The sequence below is a fragment of the Balaenoptera physalus genome (genome assembly GCF_965194825.1).
Source record: "Balaenoptera physalus genome assembly, chromosome: 7".
Taxonomy (NCBI): domain Eukaryota; kingdom Metazoa; phylum Chordata; class Mammalia; order Artiodactyla; family Balaenopteridae; genus Balaenoptera; species Balaenoptera physalus.
In genome coordinates this window covers 64,429,694-64,450,779 of record NC_138886.1, presented here as the reverse complement: position 1 = coordinate 64,450,779, position 21,086 = coordinate 64,429,694, and the positions used below count along the sequence as shown (strand labels likewise).

Genomic DNA, 21,086 nt, shown 5'->3' with positions numbered 1-21,086 from the left:
TAAGTTTGTTCTCTACATCTGTGTCTCTATTTCTGCTTTGCAAATAAGTTCATCTGTACCATTTTTCTAGATTCCACATATAAGCGACGTTATTTGTTTTTCTCTTTCTGGCTTACTTCACTCTGTATGACAGTTTCTAGGTCTGTCCACATCTCTGCAAATGGCACTATTTTGTTTCCTTTTATGGCTGAGTAATATTCCATTGTATATATGTACCACATCTTCTTTATCCGTTCCTCTGTTAATGGACTTTTAGGTTGCTTCCATGTCCTGGCTATTGTAAATAGTGCTTCAGTGAACATTGGGATGCATGTATCTTTTTGAATTATGGTTTCTCCGCCTTTCAGTTATTTGATTTTCCTCTAAAAGTTTTATTTAGTTGTCAATAATTCAAAATAACCAAACATACAATATGGAATGAACAGTGTACTAAATATTTAAACACATGCGTGCACAAACATCAGAGTGTAATTAATATATAGATTCAATTAAAGTGTGGTAATATTAACTGCAGATAGTCCTCACTGTGGATTTGGTCAAACTTTGAACTAAGAGTGACTGAGGGAAATATATCACTGACACTTCTTTCATCATCTTGGTATTTCATTGTCCTCCAGTCCTCTACTGTGTTCCATTGGGATCAATGCCCCCTTGCCACCTGTTGTCAAAATGATCACTTTTTAAAAATTCTGTACTGATATTATTAATTGCAGACTTTCTCAGTGTCTCCCTCTGTAGCTGATCAGAGTTTGATCATAGGGTACAGAGTCTTCATCAATTATATTTCTATAGCTCTAGCCATTTCTCTTATTATTGGAAACTGTACAGAACTGTCCAAGGTTAGAACTTTAGGAAGTCCGACTTGTCTCAGGTGCTGGATGGAGAGAATTGTCTGCTTCTTGGTACCTCTTTGACCATTTTAATGGTGTAGCAGTGAGGGGCATTGAGTAGACAGTCCAAGTTTTTATCAGGAAGTGAACAATTTCCTGAAGTGTGTAAACTCCTAAAGTCTCGTCCACTTTGCAGAAAACAGGACCTTAAACAAATCCCTTCCTTATTCTGTCAATTTTCCTGCTGTTCCCTATGGGCCACCAAGGCCCTTGGAAAGTATTATGGGAAATACTGGAGATAGTTTTTTGGAGGATTGCATCTCAGATATCAGTTTACAAAGAGTATTCAATAGAAATTTCTATTTCCTTATTCTCTAGCTGGAATGTTGGATTGGTAAATCTTGATTTATAAAAATGAAAATATGAAGGATATTGTGGTATTATGAAACCTCCTTTCTGATGACCTCATTTTACCTAAAAAGGAGGGAGAGAGGTGAAAACTGGTGTTTATTAAGTGCTTACTATGTGGCAGTATGTTGGCTCCTTTCACATATATTTGTTCCTTAAGTCCTCACCAAAACTGTGTGAAGTAGGTATTGTTATCCTTACTGAGACAACTGAGACCAGAGAGGTAAAATAACTTAACAAGGCACTCATTCAGTCCTATCTGATTTACTATTTCTTGCTATGTTCTTGCTATTAAACTTCCTGGCACAGCTTCATCTACAGAATCACCAAAGCTCCTCTAACTTTGCCTCAAAATTCCTCCTTCTTTCTTTTCTTTTTTCCTTTCCTTCTTTCCCTTCCATATGTGTCCTTGGGCATATCACCTCTTGCCTTCTCCCAGAACTTGCTCCATTATTTTTTCCCTACCGCATCTTCCATCTCTCTCTTTTCATTCCTTCTGCTAATAAGACACAGGGATATAGTTAGTGGTGAAGGGAGCAGATTCTGGAGCCAGACTGCCTTGGTTCACCACTTATCGGTGGTGTGACCTTGAACGTGTTACTTAACCTCTCACTACCTCTTTGTCAACTTCTTTGTAAATGGGGGTAATAGCAGTATCCTCTTCATGTGGTTGTTGAAAGGATTAAAGGAATTAAAATATGAAAAGGTACTTCAGAGACTAGTACATATTAAATTCTCATAAGTGTCAGTTATTAGCATTATTCCAAGCAGGTATTCTCATTCTAAAACTACAACGATAACCCAGTCCCTCATTTATTTCAGTGCCAAACTATTTGGAGGAATAGCTGTGTTTGCTTCCTCTATTCCTGCCCATTCTCTCCAACCTCCCTTAAAAGTTACCCTTGGATTTCCCACCAAATCTAATGGCTCTTCTCATCTTGCTGGACCTTGTTAGGTCATTTGACACCATTCCTTTGATATTCCTTTTAGATGCTGTGCTTTTGGCTCCTGGGGTTACACCCCCTTAGCCCACCTCTGATTCTAGTTGCAGCTATGATGGAACATACCCTGCAAGCTGTCTGTGCCCCATCTAAGTGCCCGTAGTGCTCTGCTTTTCTGCCTCTGGGCTTTCTCTGAAGCAGCAGTGGCTCATTCAGCCCATGTCCAGGCACAGGGGAGAATACTTTGAGGGCAACCCTCCACCTATGAGAGGTAGTGGATAAGATAAGTATCCCAGCCTCCTATCCTTCTGAAGCATAATTTGAGGCATATTCTACATGGCTCTTCAAAGGATCCCCAGCAGGATTGAGCCCCATAGCAGTAAAGACACCCTTTGTTGCCTTTTCCTCCTTCCCTTCCTCACTCCTCCCTCCGTCTCGCTTGTTCCTGAGATCACTTCCCAAATGAATTACCTGCACCAAGGTCTCTGTCCCTTTCAGGGTAACTCAGACTATGACATACTTTCTTCTCTCTTGGACCCTCTGAAATTTAATTCTGACCCTTTCTTTCTACCAGACTCCTTATCATCTTCATTGTATTGGCTTCCTGTTTCGATTCATCTGTTTCTATATTAAAAGCAACACTGGGGGGACTTCCCTCGTGGTCCAGCAGTTAAGACCCTGTGCTCCCAAAACAAGGGGTCCGGGTTCAATCCCTGGTCAGGGAACTAGATCCCGCATGCTGCAACTAAAGATCCTGCCTGCGGCAACAAAGATCCCGTGTGCCACCACTAAGACCTGGCGCAGCCAAATAAATAAATATTAAAAAAAAAAAAAGGGAGACCTTTCAGCACAGTCATGTGTTTTAAAAAAAAAAAAAAGCACCACTGGGAATTCCCTGGCGGTCCAGTGGTGAGGATTCCATGCTCTGACTGCCAGGGGCCCGGGTTCGATCCTTGTTCAGGGAATTAAGATCCCACAAGCCGCGTGGCGCGACCCCCCCCCCCAAAAAAAACACCCACCACTAATCTCCATAAGCCCTAAACCATCATTCTAGCCTTCTAAAATGATAGGATTAATATTCTCTAGTAAAGAGGTGGGCAAAAGTCACCTCCTATGGCCAGGGAAGATGTCAGTTATGAGTAGGCAAGAAAAACCTAGTAAAAGAGGTTAGAACTGAGGTACTTGGGCTGTGGCTTGTCAGCAGAGGAGTGGAAGGCCGTTGAGAATGACCAGTTGATGCTACACAAATGTTCTTGATCTGAATCCCAAGGAAACTTCCCAGTTTTTCTCAGAAACAAAGTGTCAAGTTGGACACAGGCCATGTGTGATGACCAAAACCAAGAGTTAGAAACACAGGTGAAAAGAAGTCTCTTCTTCTCTTTGGTAGGACCAGGGAAAACGGCCATATTGGCTGTGAGAGCAGCAGCCCTTTATAGGAGACACAAAACCCACAGCAGCAGCATTTATGGTAGAAGCAGCACCTGCCCTCTGTCCCAGCCTTCTCTTCAAGATGCCAGGAGCTGACCGGGCAGCTGTAGCATTTGGAAAAGATGAATTACTGTGAAGAGAACACTAGTTACCCAGAACATTACCAAGGAGGAGAGTAATGTAGAGGGCTACAGATTACCTAAATATCACCAAATTCATAATGGTCTATCATAAAGGGTACCAGAACACCCGTGAATAAGTCATTTCATCTCTTTAAGTTCCTGTCTGTAAAACTAGAACAATAATACCTAGCCCACTTACTTCATGGAGCTGTTGTTGTATCAGATAAAACTTTGGAAACAAAATCAGTTTATAAAATAAATTTTAACAGAAAATTATAAAGTTCTATACAAGTAGACAGAAGTATGTAATTACCTCATGCCATACTCATTGTTGCTGACTAATTGTCTTTAGGACTTTCACATGTAAGTTGAAATGAAAGCTTATTTTACGAATCTGACTCATCATTTTCAGCACTTTGGATATTGAATATCATTTCCTAATTTTTTAAGGTTGAACGCTGTAATAGTCATTATGAGTGTCCCCTCCTAAGGTGATGTCTTCTATTTTTTATATCAACCCAGACATCTTCCTTTTTACAGGAAAGCTGAAATTACAGTGAATATGGGTGAAACTCGTATTATTTCTAGTGCAGTTCTCTCAGCCATAGATGAAGACTCACCCAGGGAGAAGATTTACTACTTATTTGAAAGACTTCCCCAAAATGGGCAACTTCAGCTTAAGGTTAGTGTCCTTTTTACTTTTATTTTTCAAAATGAATGTAACAGGTATAACTTTTCTCAATGCATAGATTTCTATAACTGAATTTATTCTGTAATAGCCATATTTTGCTCAGAAGTAGAAAATTTAATTTTCCTAGTTTGGGGTGAACTCACACTATTCTAAATTTACTTCCTCAATTCAGGGTAAATTCAACCAAAATTAAGGTTCATCCTTGCTCCTTCCCCATTGGGATTGTACCTAAATTGGAGCATAGGGAGTTACTGACGTAAAGCAAGTTGTCTAGTTACTGATAAGAATCAGGCATCCTTTGAGATATCTTTATTTCTACTAGATTTTGATTTTTTTTAAAATAGACTTTATTTTTTAGAGCGGTTGTTGTGGGTATCAACAAACTGATTCTAAAGTTTATCTAGAGAGGCAAAATACCCAGAATATCTAACACAATATAGAAGAATGAAATTGAAGGACTGACACTACCTGACTTCAAGACTTAATATACAACTACAGTAATCCAGACAGTGTTGGTTTGGTACAAGAATAAACAAATAGATCAATGGAACAGAATAGAGAGCCCAGAAATAGACTCACACAAGTGTAGTCAACTGATTTTTGACAAAGCAGCAGAGGTGATACAATGGAGAAAAGATAGTCTTTTCACAAATGGTGCTCACCAGTCTGATTCAGACTTTGTGTGTGTGGTGCCCAAGAATCAACCCAGTACAAATTATAGCTCAGTCACTTGAGAAGGTCACTTGAGTAATCCATCAAAATGTCTATTTGAATGGTGGATTAAGGCTAGCAACAGTAACCACCAGTCATCTCCAATGTGATTATTTGACTGAATGCTTAACTTTTAATGTAATGTAGGTACAGCCTGAGAAAAGCAAAAAGGATTCATTCTGTGTAGAACAGCTTGATTGTCTTAGATTGTGGGCACCATAGAGAATCAAAGTGAAGAGCAATCACTGATTTAAATTGAGGCGCAGCTGTGTCCTTATTTCATTTCAAAGAGTAATGAAGCAGAAATGCAGTGACAGCTCACACATTTGGGTGACATGGGAACTGAAGTGTTTTGGTTATGAGAAAATCCAGATGGGTCCATGTTCCCAATATGGCGCCACAGAGTTCTCTCCCAGCTCTCTAGGGGTTTTCCAAGTCTCTCCAAGACCAGGGACCAGGCCTCCTGGACTTTCTCACGCATCCTGGTTTTCTGGTTGACTTTCCTGCGTTTTCCCCACCTTGAGACTGAATCTTATTTTCTTCCTCTTTTGGGGCTTGCAAATGATTTTGTCAAGTCAGAGCTCACACTTGGGAATGCAAGTGGGAAATTAGATGGAGATGACAGAGAGCAAAATATATCGTCTTCTGTATTTACTTTCTGGGAAAAGATTATAAAGGAAAACATTAAATAGAATTGCAGGCTGTTTGGTTTAAAACCTGAAAGAGAATCTGTTTTAAAAATTAAATTTACAAACAGATCTTATGATGCAAACAAACAATGTGCTTAATTATTATAATGTAATTAACTGTCACCCAGTGAGCACTGGGACAGAACATACCTGTGTGCAAACATCAGATGGGCACAAACATTAAAGAGGAGGGAACTCTATCAAATAGAATGACAAAGGGAAGTGGTAACACAGTGAGGGGAGAGAAGGCATGTGAAATAACGTGACAAAGGAAATTTTCAAAAAATCGTTTAAATTTCTGTTATAGTCTCTTAAACCAGACAGGAAAAGCACAAGATAATATCATATAGTAAATTTTTAAGATGACATTTTGCTTGAATTACTTCAAATGACTTTTATGAGCCCTTCTTAGGGAAAGCTATGCATTTTTAAGAGAAAACAGTAGAATTATTAATCAGAGACAGATTTATTATTATTGTATTTTCTAATAGTCTCAGTTGTCAGCGCTCCCTCAGCATAAGGACCTCTTTTAATTGAAAATGCCACAATTTCTGCACTGAGTTCTGTACAGAATATATGCTTAACTAATGTCAGCTTATTATTAGAAGAGCTTGATACATAATACATATATGATATTTGCAGTTATTTTTGTGCTGACTCAGGGTATAAATGTAGGGAGTGATAGGGACTTTGATCATTTTTGGTCTTTAGGAAGCCTAAAAATGTGTGGACAGTAAATACACCCATTCTATTTGTGTTTTATCTACTTCAGATAAGCCCAGTGACAAACCAGTTTGAAATAACAGGTTTTATTAGTTGTACAGTGATAAGAACTAAAAACAAAAAAGGAAACCCCAAATGAAACACATTTAATTTTTAAAGAATGAATTCCAACAGCTCGATTACCCACCTGCTCTCAATAATTGAAATATTTAATCAGCTATGATTGCTTGTGTTAAATACCTTGGAAATAACACTGCAGTTGAATTGCCACATGACTTTGTCAAAAATCCTTTGATTAAAGCTCGTTTTTTCCCCAAGGCCTGAAATTGTTTTAATATATTTCTTTAAATGGAAAATATGATGCAGAATGGCAAAAAATTAAATCTATAGTTTTCCTGAAATATCATTTATATTGGAAGTTTTCAGAGGATATGGAAGACGTCCACTGACACAACGTGGGGGGGGAAAAACCTGGGCAGCTGACTAATTCTGACACCTTTCAGATAGGGAGGGACTGGGTCCCTCTCCACCCTGGCATGAAATGCACTCAGGAAGAAGTGGATCTGAACTTGCTGAGATACACACACACCGGTGCAATGGATTCCCAGAACCGAGACAGCTTCACCTTCTACCTCTGGGACGGTGACAATAGGTCCCCTGCATTTGACTGTCACATCACCATAAAGGATATGGGAAAAGGTAAAGCATTTCTATCAGGGTTTATTGGAACCAACTTTTACAACCAGAAGTGAGCTGGTGTAAGCCCTTAAAGGTTTTCCCCTCCCTGTCTTCCTCTCTCCCTCCCTCCCTCCTTCCCTCTCTCCCACCCTTTCTCCTTCCCTCCTTTCCGTTCTTCCTTCCCTCCTTTCCTTTCTTCCTTCCATCCTTTATACTTGAAATTCCATCATTTATGATTTGATCCTTTGACTCCTCACTTGCTTTGCCTGGGATCTATGAGGTTTATGAGTGTAGCCAATTCATTTGTTATTTTCATTATTTCAAAAAGCCTATTAAAAATCCAGCCTTGCCCACAATATGGCTGCACAGGCTACTTTAACGGTCAGGGTTTTAAGCTTTAAGTAAAATTTTACCAAATCAATGTGATGACTCTAGTTTTATCTTCAGGGATTGAGTTATTACTTGAAAACAGAGTTTGAAAGGAAAAATATTTTCAATGCAACAAAAATAAAGAAAATACAAATAAATGTGTCTTAAAATAAAAATATAATAGAAAGGAATTTTGTTATTGAAAAGGTTGGAAGTTGTTTCTCTGTTCACTTTGGAAATGCTGACAATACTCTTCAGGGACAAGGGAGAATGCTGTAAGATAATTATCTTCTTGAATTAATTAAAGACCATTTGCATGATAGGACTCAGCAGCACATAAATGGCAGAAGGAAGAGATTGAAAAATAATACTGGAAAGGAAGCTCAGCAAGGGAGAGTGTAAGCCCTTGATTCCCAACATGTCACTCACTACCCCATACTTTTCCTTAGAGCTTATGTGAGGAGGGTAAAGATCCTATCTCATTCATCTGTATAGTCCAGGATCTATATATTTCCAGGACCAAGCATAGTCTTAGATCCTCAGTATGTGCTTGATTGACAGAATGCTTTCTTTTTTGCCTTGGCTGCCAGGAAGCTCAGAGCTAAATTAAATTGGATGCTTAGGTACAGTAAAAGTCTTACCTCATATGTATGGTAAAATTACAGTTGTTCTGAATTTTTTTAAGACAGATTTTAAGCTAGCTTGATTGACTTTCAGATGTTTATTTTGGGGCTGTATAATAATATATTTTATTTGCTTGTTTCCTTGAAGATGTCTAATAAGTGACTCTCAGATAAACTACGTGTTACTGTACACATTTATCTCTCTCTGCAAAAGTAAGACTGCATTCATCATAAGTATTTGTCCAGGCAAAACGTAATACAAGTAAAATGCACCTAATGTAGTAGGGCAGGTTATCCTGTCATTGCCTTACTGAGATGCATTCCCTAGCATGGTGGAGGAGAGTTCTGTTCCAAGCAGCCACCTGGGGATTCTTTCTAGCTAGGGGATCGTTTGTCTTGGAAGTCCTCAGAGTCACTTTGAGAGTGAGATATGGAGGAAAATGAGAGAATTTCATGGGCTAGGCTTGGAGGTAGGGTACCTGTGGCTGAACTGCAGTCACGGGCCACATTAAGGAGTCTGGGCAGTAGAAACTGGAGCAGTGCCTCCAGGAAGAAAAGGCATTGAGGCTGGTGAGTGCCTCACTAGTCTCTGCTACAACTGACATGAGATTATTTTCTAAAAGTATTTGTGGGGCTTCCCTGGCGGTCCAGTGGTTAAGACTCCGTGCTCCCAATGCAGGGGGCCCGAGTTCAATCCCTGGTTAGGGAACTAGATCCCACATGCATGCCGCAACTAAGAGTTTGCATGCCACATCTAAGGAGCCTGCTTGCCGCAACTAAGACCCGGCGCAGCCAAATAAATAAATAAAATAAATTAAAAAAAAAAAGTATTTGTGAAAGCTTACATCAGGTAGATACATTAACCTGTTAACATTTTCAGAAGTTCATAATTTCTTTTTTTTTTTTTAAACATAGTGGTGTTTTATCTCTGTACAGTATTCTCTCCTTCCCCTCCTCCTTCACTGTTGCTGTCCTTCCTTCCTTCCTTCCTTCCTTCCTTCCTTCCTTCCTTCCTTCCTTCCTTCCTTCCTCCCTCCCTCCCTCCCTTCCTTCTTTCCTTCCTTCCTTCCTTCCTCTCTCTCTCTTTCCTTCTTCCCTCCCTCCCTCCTCCCTCCCTCCTCCCTTCCTTAGCATCAGTTTTCTCAGTTTGCAGTGTAACTTTATAGCCATAATTGTTCATCTCTAAATGAAACTATACTGAATTGTTAGACTAAATCAACACTAATATTAGCATATTGAACAGTTGGGTTATTTCCATTTGGGAGCTATTATAAATAACATTATGCCTTCCCATTGTGCTGTGTCTTCTGATATGTGCAGTGGCAAAAATGACATGGACATGTCTGAGAGAAGTTGAGAAGGGCATTGTCTATAGTTGACACTGATCCATACTCTGTCATTACAGTGCTGAAAAGTTGGGTTCAGGCAAAACCTAGACGCTCTTCCTCCACTCACCTCTATCTTCTGCTCCTGGTGAAACCTCCTGTGTGTGATTTTTGTTTCCCCAGCCTTGTTCATCCTTCTTACTTCCTTGATGTATTCATCTTGACTCCCTCTGAAGAATCTGGGGCTCAGGTTTTGATTTAAAATTAGGTTGGTCATTGATTCTTAGGTTGGGCCTAAGTTGCATAGCATTTTGAGTTAAAAGCATAGTATACAAAAAAGACCAATTTGATCATCTAAAACAGGGTTTCCCTGTCTTGGCAATATTGACGTTTTGGAAAGCATAAGTCTTTGTTGTGCATTATCAGATTTTTAGCAGCATCTCTGGTCTCTACCCACTGGAAGCCAGTAGCACCTCTCAGATAGGATAACCAAAATGTCTCCAGACATTGCTAAATGTCCCCTGGGGGGCAAAATTGTCCCTCATTGAGAAACACTGGGGTAAAATTATACCTCCTTGATGTTTTATTTCCTTCTAGGACTAAATATCTTTTCAAGATTTTATTGACTGTTTGTATTTTTAATTTAGAAATGACTTGGCATTTATTTTACACACATTTCCTTTTGGATATTCACCATTTTAGTGTTAATTTTCAAGAATTCCTTATGTATTGAAGAAAGGAAGCAAAATAATAAAATGTTTGAGTTTGTGCTCTTGGGTCAGATATTCAAGCTCCACCTTTCATAATTGTGTAATCATTAGCAAGTTGGTTAACCTTTCTACACCTTAGTTTCCTCATTTATAGCCTGAGAAATATGACAATACCTTAACCCTGTAACTGTACAAAGTAGAAACTCTATAGTATTTTAGTTGTGATCATTTTTTTAATGAACCTCAGATGAGCAAAACTGGATTATAATCCTTAGTTTGTGAAACACTGTGTCCTTTGTCTATGTGTGATCCTCTTCTCCTTTGCTCATTCAGACACTCATTCATACAGTCTTTTAAACACACATAAGAACACCTGTGTAGCCACCACACATACAAGGGCTGGAATATTAACAGTATCAAACATCTACCTATGTGCTCTTTCCAACCTCCAGTGAGAACCACCATCCTGAACTTTGTGTTAATTTTCTTACTTTTGTTTATAGTTTTCTGGGACTTGCTCACTCAGCTAATAAATGTTAATAAGCTACATCTTGTGTGGTTGCATATAGCTCTAGTGCATCTGTTTTGCTACTGTACAAAATTCAGTTGTATGAATAGACCACAGTTTGTTTATACATTCACCTTTTGAGAAGCCATTTGGGTTGTCTCCATTGTTCTCAGTTACAAACAGTGCTGCCATGACCAGTCTAGCACAGATCTCCTGGGTACAAGTGCGTGTGTTTCTCTCCAGCATGCAGCTGGAGTGGAATCACTGGATCAAGGCATAGGTGAGTATCCAACTCTTTACAAAATAATTCCAGATTGTGTACCAGTTTACACTCCTACCAGACTCATATGCAAGATTCTACATCCTCTTCAACACTTGGTATCATCAGGCTCCTACATCCTTGCCAATCAGAGGGTTACAAGGTGGCAACTTATCGTGATCTTGATTTATATTTCTGTGACTATTCATGAGATTGAGTATCTTTTGTGCCTTTATTGGCCATATTGTTACGCCTTCTCTGTGATATCTGCTCATGTCTTTGGCTGAATTCTTTTATTAATCCTTGTTATAGAAATCTTGCTATGTCATATTAGTTTTGATTTCTGCACAGTTTGGCCTTTGCTTTTTACCTTCACCTCGGACATTTTATTTTTTAAAATTTGGTTCTTGACCACAACCTCTTCTGCCACGCAGGTGATATTGTCATCCGGGCAAAACCACTTTTGGTGTCTAAAGGTGACAGAGGTTTCCTGATGACCACCACCCTCCTTGCTGTGGACGGAACAGACAAGCCTGAGGAACTTCTCTACGTCATCACCTCCCCACCGCGATACGGCCAGGTCGAATACGTCCACTATCCTGGGGTCCCCATTACAAGCTTCAGCCAAATGGACATAGCAGGACAGACAGTCTGCTACGTACATAAGAGCACGGCAGCTGCCCACAGAGACACGTTCAGGTGAGCCCCGAGGAAACTTGTCAGAACTCCTTCTTTGGATTAGTGCTTAGAAAGACAAAGGAGGGAAAAAAATGGGTTCTTTTCCAGCTCTGGTGTAAGTATGCTCTTCATCCACTCCCTCGTTGGATGAAAGGGAAAGGTGCACAATTAAAATGACAGCAGCCAGCCAAGAAATTAGGTCTCGTTGTTTAAAAATAAACACCTAAGCAGATCTCAATGCAAGCTGTTCCACGAAGAGACATGTGAAGACCTGAGGATCCCCGCTAATGAGAGCTGTGGAAAAGTAATTTACCTCTTTTTGAGTATGTTTTTCTATCTGAGGAAAAGGAATTTGCTAGTAAACATTTGGCATAAGCAGACAGTGCCTTTTGACACAATGTGTTCTGGTAACTACATCATAAATCATGTTGCCATAAAGTGGATCGTATTTCCCCATAGAAACCGTGTTATAATTGGGGGCTGTGCACCTGTTCAAGGATTCTGTATCAAATAAATCACTGGAAGGAATAACAATCTGTTGAAAAGGCAAAGATACAACATTAATGAAAGTCTACATTCATTTAAAATACTGAAATCTGTTTCCAGTCACAGAAAGCAAGAAAAACTGCAGAGGATCTATCATTTAGCAGTTTTCAAAGCTGGCTGAACTTGAGTTTCCCCAGGGATCTCAGGGCTAGGATGAGAACCCAGAAATCTTGGACTAGCCTTTGGGGGACCATGGTACACATCTAACCCTGAATTTTACCAATTAAGAAGGAGGCCCTGAGAGCATTGATTCATTTTCCATACACATAGGACTTCTGGCCTCCAGTATAATTTTTACCATGTCAGAAAACAACCTTCAAAAGAATGCTATAAAATAACGTAAATGTCGCAGACTCCTGTGTTATTTGACGGGCTCCCATAAACTATCAATTACACTGATATACCCGTGTCCAAATACCACTCTCCTCTATCATATATCTTATCTATCTAAATTCAATATGTCTGCTATGAACAACAGTGTCTAAATGTCAGTAAAGAGGATTTTGCTTGCCTTTTTGGCATTTGGGATGATGATTTGAAAAGATGATTTGGATAGTTCAACTGTTAAACAAAAAAATCCAGGGGAGTTTGAACTAATATCTTCTTTTTTCCCTTGACAAATGTTCTTAACAAGCAGATAATCATTTGGTTGGTCACCCTCTCAATAACCAATTCAGTGCTTGAGTGTTGCTCAGTATTAACTGAAACATCAGAAGTGGGGAATACTTTTCCCACTGGTTCTTTGGCTTGGGAAGGCATAGGCCTGGGGTCAGTTCCTGCCTTCATTACATCACATCTCTGGTTTTCCTCAAGTCACACATTCTCCTGTGCTCCCATTAACTCTTCCATGAAAAGGAATGATGCTCATATTAGCTGCCTCAGAGAGTTGCTGAGAGGTTTAAATGGGCTTGTGTACATAAAGTACTGAAAACAATACATGGCACATAGGAAGAACAAGATGAATATTGGTTTCTATTTTTACTCTTACTATTGTTGTTGTCATTCTTGTTGCTATCATTGTTTACTATATTCTTTCCTTGGCCCCATTTTTATCATTGTTTACTATATTCTATCCTTGGCCCCATTTTTTTCTCTCCAATCTTTACAACACTAAGATTAATCTTGGAGGAAAGAAGGTATAAAGAGCAATGATGATTCTTTTTTTCCTGTTTGTTAATGGAGGGTGGATGCTTCTTGGCTTAACCTAGGTATATCAGATTCAGGGCTTTTCCTTTGACACCCATTTCTGGGACTTCTTGTTCCTATCCATTCCTGCTTCGCTCCGTCAACGCCTATGGGAGAGTCTGTTGAAGACATTAATGACTGTATTGGAGAAACCAGAGATCCTACTGGTGAAGCCAAAGAATGAACATGTAAAGATGTTGAGAAATAACAATTAGGTCTTAATCAGATGGTAGTGATGAGCTGAAAATGAAAAACAAAATCCCTGATGTGAGGATTGGTGATACCATAACAGTTTCCTAATTCACATGCATAGAGAGTCATTCTAGATGGTGTTTTAGAAATCATTCATCCCAGGAATGTCTAAATTTCTAGATTCTCAAGAGACTTACCTGAGAGGTTTAAAAAATTCAAATTCTTGGGCCTTACCGCAGAGAGGCGACTTTGGTAAGTCCAGTTTCGGGCCCAGGAATCTGTATTTTTAAAAGCTCTCCAGGTGATTCTGATGCTGTTGGGACTAGCCATCTCCAGTCTGGTCCAGTCCATTGTTCCAAGTATGTTCTGAGGAGTTTGAAGATTTACAGGAGGCTTCTGAGGGCCTCCCAGAGACAGAAAATGAAGGGGCTGAATTGGTGGGACTCTGCAGCTCACATCCCAATTTTCTGAGATAACTTTGTTTGGTTTAGTTTTTTGGTGGTTTGACTTTTAGTTTGTTTTGCACACTGAGCTTCTGGGCAAGGTTTTCTTTTAGCAAAAAATCTGTGGTTCTATTTCCTAAAATGAGTGATTAGTACCACCAATGATACAAAGATGCAAAATGATGTGGGCTGGTACAGGAAGGAGACAATAAATAATAGGGATTCGAGAGTGGAAAACTACTCCCTTTTAATTCTCTCAATCCTTCTGTTTCTAGAAGGAAGTCTCAGGCCTGTGCTCATATGTCCTTAACAGCTCTTCAATATTAACTGTTTTCCTTTTTAGCAAAGAGTGTACAGGCCTCAGGCTCCAAGCCATTGGCCAACAATATCTAGCTAGAATGAAAAACAGTTTGTTTTCCTGTATTTATTTTTATAGTATTTGTAGTGATTAAGTTTTTATGAGTGAAAACTTTGAGCTTTTAGTATTTAAAAGGTTTCTTTTCAAGTACATTTATTTAAGCAGAAAAGTGAGTTGATATAAAACAAAATAGTAGGTAATAAGAGTACAGGTAGTACTAGAAAATGGCAACAATTGTGATGATGGTGTTTGAATGACTTAAGATTAGGGAACAGGTCCATAGAGAGACAGTAAACAAACAACTGGGGTTGAAAAACATTGATTTAATCCAATCCCTTAGTTCAAGCTAGTATTGCTTGAACACCTGTAATGCATCAGGCAGTGTTCTAGACCCTTTTTTGTGTGTATATCATTTCCCTTAAGCCTTACATCACCACCTTGAGAGAGATGTCTTGCTCCCATTTTATGGATGAGAAAACTGAGTTTCCAAGAGACAAAGAAAGTCGCCTAAATTGACATAACTAAGTATCAGAGCTGAACTTGGGCTGAGATCTCATTTTGGAGAGTTCTTTCCATTATACCTGGTTGTACCAAAAATTTGTGGACAATTTGTACTTGTGGGAAGGAACCTTCTCAATGTGTCATTCTGATGTTTGGCCAGCAGTTTTACATATTTATAATGGAAGAGCCTAGCATCTGCTGAAGACCCTCCTTTTAATCTTGTCATTTCAGTAACCCAATCATCGACTGCTGTGTTGTTTGTCAAGTGGCGCTCAACCAAAGCTGAAAGCCTGTTTTAATGAAAGTGTGATTATGGTGCTTTTTAAAAATTAAATATATGCAACCAATCTAATCACCTAAATTTATGTTGCTTGCTGTTAAATCTGGCAAGGAATTTGGCTGGGTAGAAGAGATAAATTCTGCGGCAGAGAGTTTTCCCCCTTCTCTTTTTAATGTAAGCTATGGCAGCATTAATTAAATGGGGGAGTTTCATGGTCAGATTTTACCTTCTGCAAAACTATTTTGTGAATCATAAATTTCTCCTGTATTGTTTGGTGCTGCTGGCCTGGAAGAAAGATTTGGCATCGCATTCTGGGACAGATGACACCAAGTGATTAGCAAGCTGACTTCAGCTGCTGGCAGCCGGGGACTAAAAGAACATGCTAATGTCCTCCATTTTGACATGCCGGCTGGACTTTTTTTTTTTTTTTTTTTCTGAAGAACTGGCTCTATTTATGATTCCATTTTTATCTTTTAAATGCCATGACAGATGGCAGATTCTTCAGCCAACTCTATTGCCAGGAAATGCAGAAAGCTTGAAAGCACCATGGTAATGGTGAAATCAGACCAGGCAGGCACCCCAGACAAATCTAAGAGTCATTCCCCAAATTTCATGAGACAGTGGTCATCTTGGCTATGTCTCTTCTCAAGGGAGGGGGCGTAATAAAGGAAATTGGACCCACAGAAGGAGCTGCTACCTCGATACCACCAGCTTCTTAAGCTTGGAGTGGATGCCATAACAGCAATGGCACTATTGTTTTAGAACCTGAAAATATGTTTGGAAGGTTTCTGTTGAGGGGGGTGGTAGTGCAGCATTTGTAAGATCATCTGGTCAACCTTTGCAGACACGAAGCACTGACCTTGTCTCACTGGTTCTGCTAGGCTTTTTTTTTTTTTTTTGCTGGGAAGCCAACCATGACCATCCACCTTGTCTCTCTCTCTGATAATGTTCTCTGCCTGGGAGTAGTTTGCATTGTTACTTGTGAAGGTGGAATGATGTGTGTGATCCAGTCATGTTGAGACATTGTGTCCTTTTCCCTACTGGCTTCTTAGCTTTCAGTCAGTGCAGACAGCTGCCTTGGGGTCCCAGCTGGGAACGCTGGCCTCAGTAAACATATTTCTTACTCTTCCATGGTCCCTCTCCCGCTCGCCCTCATTCCCATCTGTCTGATGGCAGGCTGCCGATTTCCGACATGGTCAAATGCCCGTTAGAGGCAGGGAGGAGTCTGAGATGGACTTCCTGGGTCGTGAGAAAACTTCAGTGCCCCCCACACGGGTCACACACACACACGGATAAATGCGGCCGCCTCGAGACAGAGCTTGGAGGACCTTGTTGGGCATTTTTGGAATTCAGTCTCCAGAGGAGAAAGTCAGAATCTGATACTCAAAATGACTGCCTCTGATGAGCCCCTGGCAGTCACTGGGGCTCCCACTTCACCTCCTTGCTCCTGGTGGCTGCCTCTCCCCTTCTCTCCCCTTCCCTCCCCTTCCTTCTTCTTCCTTCTCCACCAGTATTTTTGACCTGCTTTTAATGGGGCACAAAGACTTCAATTCCACAATTAATGCTAATACTAGAAATACATGTCCTCTGGCTTTAATTTTTGCTCAACTCTAAATGGCTAATTTAAAACTCTCCACAAGAACATGTGTTGATACAGGGAACTGGTAGGGAATAGACAGCCACTTTATTGTGAAAGAGGGCAAAGTTGGAAGCATGAAACGTGTTTCTGGAGGGGTTAAGTGAAAAAAGGAGAAATTGGAGGCCCGGAGGGAATGCCTAGTCTCCTTATTTTACCTCTGGTCAGATGATAGGCTCCAGGGAGGAAACATGAAAAAGTTAACAGGAAAACAATGGAATAAAGGCATAATTCCATGAAAAGCTTCCCCTGAGAAACAGACCATGATTTTTGTACCAAAAAAATGTATATCACTTGATCTTTGAAACTGTCAAGGTGACTAAAGAGTAAAACGTTGAAGTACACACACAAATATTTTTCTAGGTGTGCTTTTTTTCCTTTTTAAAAAATAATGAATTTTGCAAACACTTCATGATCCAGCAATGAAATTGCCCTCTTTGCTTAGAATATATTTATCCAAACGTATTGGTTCGTTTTAAGGAAACTATGTGATTTTGCTCAATCTACAATTCTAAAGTTAATTCAGTATTCTTTTTCAAACCGTAAAAATAATGCTGTGGACAAAACCAGGTTATATTCTTTACAAGGCAAGGTGTGTGAAATGTCAAAAATGTGCTTTATCTGTAGTATTTCACTTAGCAGTTTTAACTTTTTAGACAAGGATTTCTATGCATCACATGCTATTTTCCTCATAGGCAGTCTTATCAACTAGATAATTAGAAAGCTCAAAAATTTTAGCCTAGCCTTCAAAGCAAAATCTGTATCAGCCAAACTCATCTTCTTTTACTTTTTCTCCAGCTGCTCTTTTCCCTGAGTCCTTCGCCTCAGGCAGGCTGGCTGATTCATGACGCCCACACAACCTGGTTTCACGTTCCCTCATGTTCAAAAGCAAAGCATCAACCCTCCAACCCTGAAGGATAAGACACATTTTGTAAAGAATGAAAAACTTGGTAGTCATATTTGTCAGATTAGTAAAGTAAATATAAACCCCATATCTTCTCTAGTTTTGAAAAAGAACCTCCAAAGAAAATTATTATATAATTTAATGTTATACGCCACTGCAACAGTTTTAGACATGTTTACATCCGTGGAATATAAGAGTATCTCTCTCCCCCATGAATATTTCAAGCACCTGGTACATGGAGAAAAACGAATAGACACAACTCTGTGATTATTTCAAAGTACATTTCTTTGGCCTACGGTGAATGTGTCAGTTCCATTTGAGTAGTGATTTCCTAACTTGTTGGAGTTTTAATAGTGCATTCTGTGGGCTTAATTTCACGATGGTCTCAATTGTCCTTCAAATAGAAATTACATGTTGAAATGTTCTAAAGATCATTTCAATTAGTTTAATTTTGAGATTGGCAGTCGTGGGTGCAATGTGATTTAGTGATCAATATAATCAGAAGCACATTATGGTATCACAGAACCTGCGATTGTAAGAAAGATTTTGCTCACCTTGGATTTGTATCATTTCAGTTTTCTCTTTGTAGGTCTGCAGTGGTACTCAGGCACCACAACTCTTTCTTAGTGGACTGCTAAACCAGCATTTATTAAAAACTCTGCAAGAGCAAAAGGTGTGAGGTCAGAAAACCTGGGTTCTGGTGCCAGCTCTGTCTCCTACCTGTCTTATGATCTCCTGCCACGTTTCTGAGCCCTTGTGCTCTAATTTTCTTTTCTTTAAAGCAGGGGAATAATCATTGTCTAATGGCGCTCCCCCATATCTTATCAGGGGCAAATGTGGAAGCTCAAAGAAAAGTATATGAATTGAGTGAATTAGCCAAATTCAGCCTACTCAGCATTTTATTGGATGAGCTTCCAATGATCCGTCCTAAGAGTTTAGCTTATTATAGCACAGGGAGATCAGCTTGGTGCTTTGTGACCACCTAGAGGGGTGGGAGGGAGACGCAAGAGGGAGGAGATATGGGGTATATGTATATGTATAGCTGATTCACTTTGTTATAAAGCAGAAACTAATATACTATTATAAAGCAATTATACTCTAATAAAGATGTTAAAAAAAAAGTTTAGCTTATTAAATTCTCACCAAAAAATACAGTTGCAAAAGTCTAAATATATAAAATGAGTGTACTCTTCAAACTAGTCCAGTGGATCTGAAAGGATGTGAAATTCCTATTTGGGGCAAGGAATTACACTAAGTACTGACAAGCCTGAGAAATATCATTGGCACACTCTGTCCCATCATGTGAGTTACCATCAAGGTTGATGAAAAAATACATTGGGGGTTAGAATGGTCCATTCGTGCATTACCTAGTGATTGGTTTAATGGATAGAATAGTGTCCTCCTGAAAGATCCGCCCTTGAGTTTTCATTTGCGTCCCAACACGACATATCCTTTAGTAAAGGTGTGTATTGTTATCATTTCATTCCAGTAGATGGTGACACAAGAATCCATGTTGAAGGCTGCCTTGCCTCTCTTTGCCAGATTCATCGTGAGCAATGGACTGCAGACCAAGCCCGGGGTGTTTGAGATCACACTGGAGACTGTGGACACAGCCTTACCCGTGGTGACCAGGAACAAGGGGCTGAGACTGGCTGAAGGGGCCACGGGCTTCCTCTCCCCTGACCTCCTTCAGCTGACTGACCCTGACACTCCAGCGGAGAACCTCACCTTCCTTTTGGCCCAGCTTCCACGACACGGCCAGCTCTACCTGCGGGGGACAGTGCCGCTTTCACACAGTTTCACTCAGCTGGACGTGGACAGCGGGCATGTGACCTACAGGCACTCGGGAGGGCACTCTCGCACAGACCGCTTTACTTTTGTGGCCACGGATGGGACAAACCAAGGCTTTCTTGTGGATGGGAGAAGGTGGCAAGAACCTGTTTCATTCACCATCCAGGCAAGTATGACAAATACATGGTCCTTGGCCAGAGATGTGGAGAGAACGACTTCCAGGAGAACTGTTGCCTTATTTCCTTCCTTCTTTCATTCAAATGTGTAGTGTGTGTCTACAGTGTGCCAGGCACTAAGGAAGGCACCAGGCATGTTAATATGAACAAAACAGTTGTGCTCCCTGTGTACGGGCTAATGACTGGCCTTTGGAGTCAGTGGTGGTACAGAAAGGACCACAGAACACGGGCTTTGGAGTCAGACACACCTAGGTTGGAATTTCTGTTTTAAATTTTAATAGCTGTGTGACCTTAAACGAGTTCTTTGACTCTTCTGATTCTACTTTGCCTTCTTTGAGAAACAATCCTTACACATTATGGTGAGAATTAAATCAGATTAGGTATCCAAGGTACTAGCATATTTCCTGAAATACATCAGATATTCTATCTCTTGTAATTACTGTTATAACATCTAACTACACTATTATGTTGATGCCTTTTGTTCTGTGTTATCTACTGGCATTTTAATGGTTTTCAAGTAAACATATGGAAACTTACGAAGCAGCATCAATATTACACATGTGTTAATGGTGGGGATAATAACGGTGGCAGCTACAATTTTTGGAATGTTAACTGTAGGTTGGACCCGCTTTCCATAAATCTCATTTAATTTTCATAAAAATCCAATGAACTAAGTTTTATTACCTCCATTTTATAGATGGTCAGGAGTTCAACAGTTAAATAATTTGGTCAGACACACATAAAAGATCTCAAGTCTTTTTGATCCCCAATGCTGTGTCCTTTCTATGGTACTACGCTGCCACAGTTGTGTTGACTGTTACGATGGTTCTTGGAGGGCATAATGTGTGTTTCTTTTTTAGTCAAAACACATCAAGTATGTTCTGGCTCTCAAAGCCTTGAATCCAGTCTCCTTGGATATAGTTCACCCTGTTCTACACACTTCTACCAACAGCAAAAAAAAAAGATGTAAATCTGTCTCTTAATTCAGGATACATTCTGATTATGTAAAATAATAATTTTCCCTTGCTCTTTCATCTCTGTCTTAGAGTTCTCCAGAGAAACAGAACCAATAGGATGTATATAATTTATATACATATAGATTATGAGAGAGAGAGAGGGAGAAAAAGAGAAAGGGAAAGATTGATTCAATTGATTTATGTTCAGGAATTGGCTCATGCAATTGTGGGGTCTGACACATCCAAAATCTGCAAGGCAGGCCAGCAGCCTGAAAATTCCAGCAGGAGTTGATGTTACAGTCTTGAGTCCAAAGGCAGTTTGGAGGCAGAATTCCTTCCTCTTCAAGAGACTTCAGTCTTCTCTTAAGGCCTTTAAATGATTGCATGAGGCCCACCCACATTATAGAGGGTAATCTGCTTGACTC

At 39.8% G+C, this 21,086-nt stretch overlaps 1 protein-coding gene across 10 annotated transcripts in view; it reads left to right on the top strand.

Annotated features, from left to right (window-relative positions):
* FREM1 (FRAS1 related extracellular matrix 1) overlaps positions 1 to 21,086 on the top strand; it is a 197,453-nt gene that overhangs the window by 108,772 nt on the left and 67,595 nt on the right. For 5 of the 10 annotated variants that reach the window (XM_082467908.1, XM_082467911.1, XM_082467907.1 and 2 more), the window contains exons 22-25: positions 4,270 to 4,411; positions 7,047 to 7,242; positions 11,450 to 11,714; positions 19,281 to 19,695. In XM_082467908.1, the coding sequence (XP_082324034.1) occupies positions 4,270 to 4,411; positions 7,047 to 7,242; positions 11,450 to 11,714; positions 19,281 to 19,695 (1,018 nt within the window). Of the gene's footprint in view, positions 1 to 4,269; positions 4,412 to 7,046; positions 7,243 to 11,449; positions 11,715 to 19,227; positions 19,696 to 21,086 lie in introns of those variants that run through there. The other 5 variants (XM_082467912.1, XM_082467913.1, XM_082467914.1 and 2 more) reach the window with 5 other exon arrangements.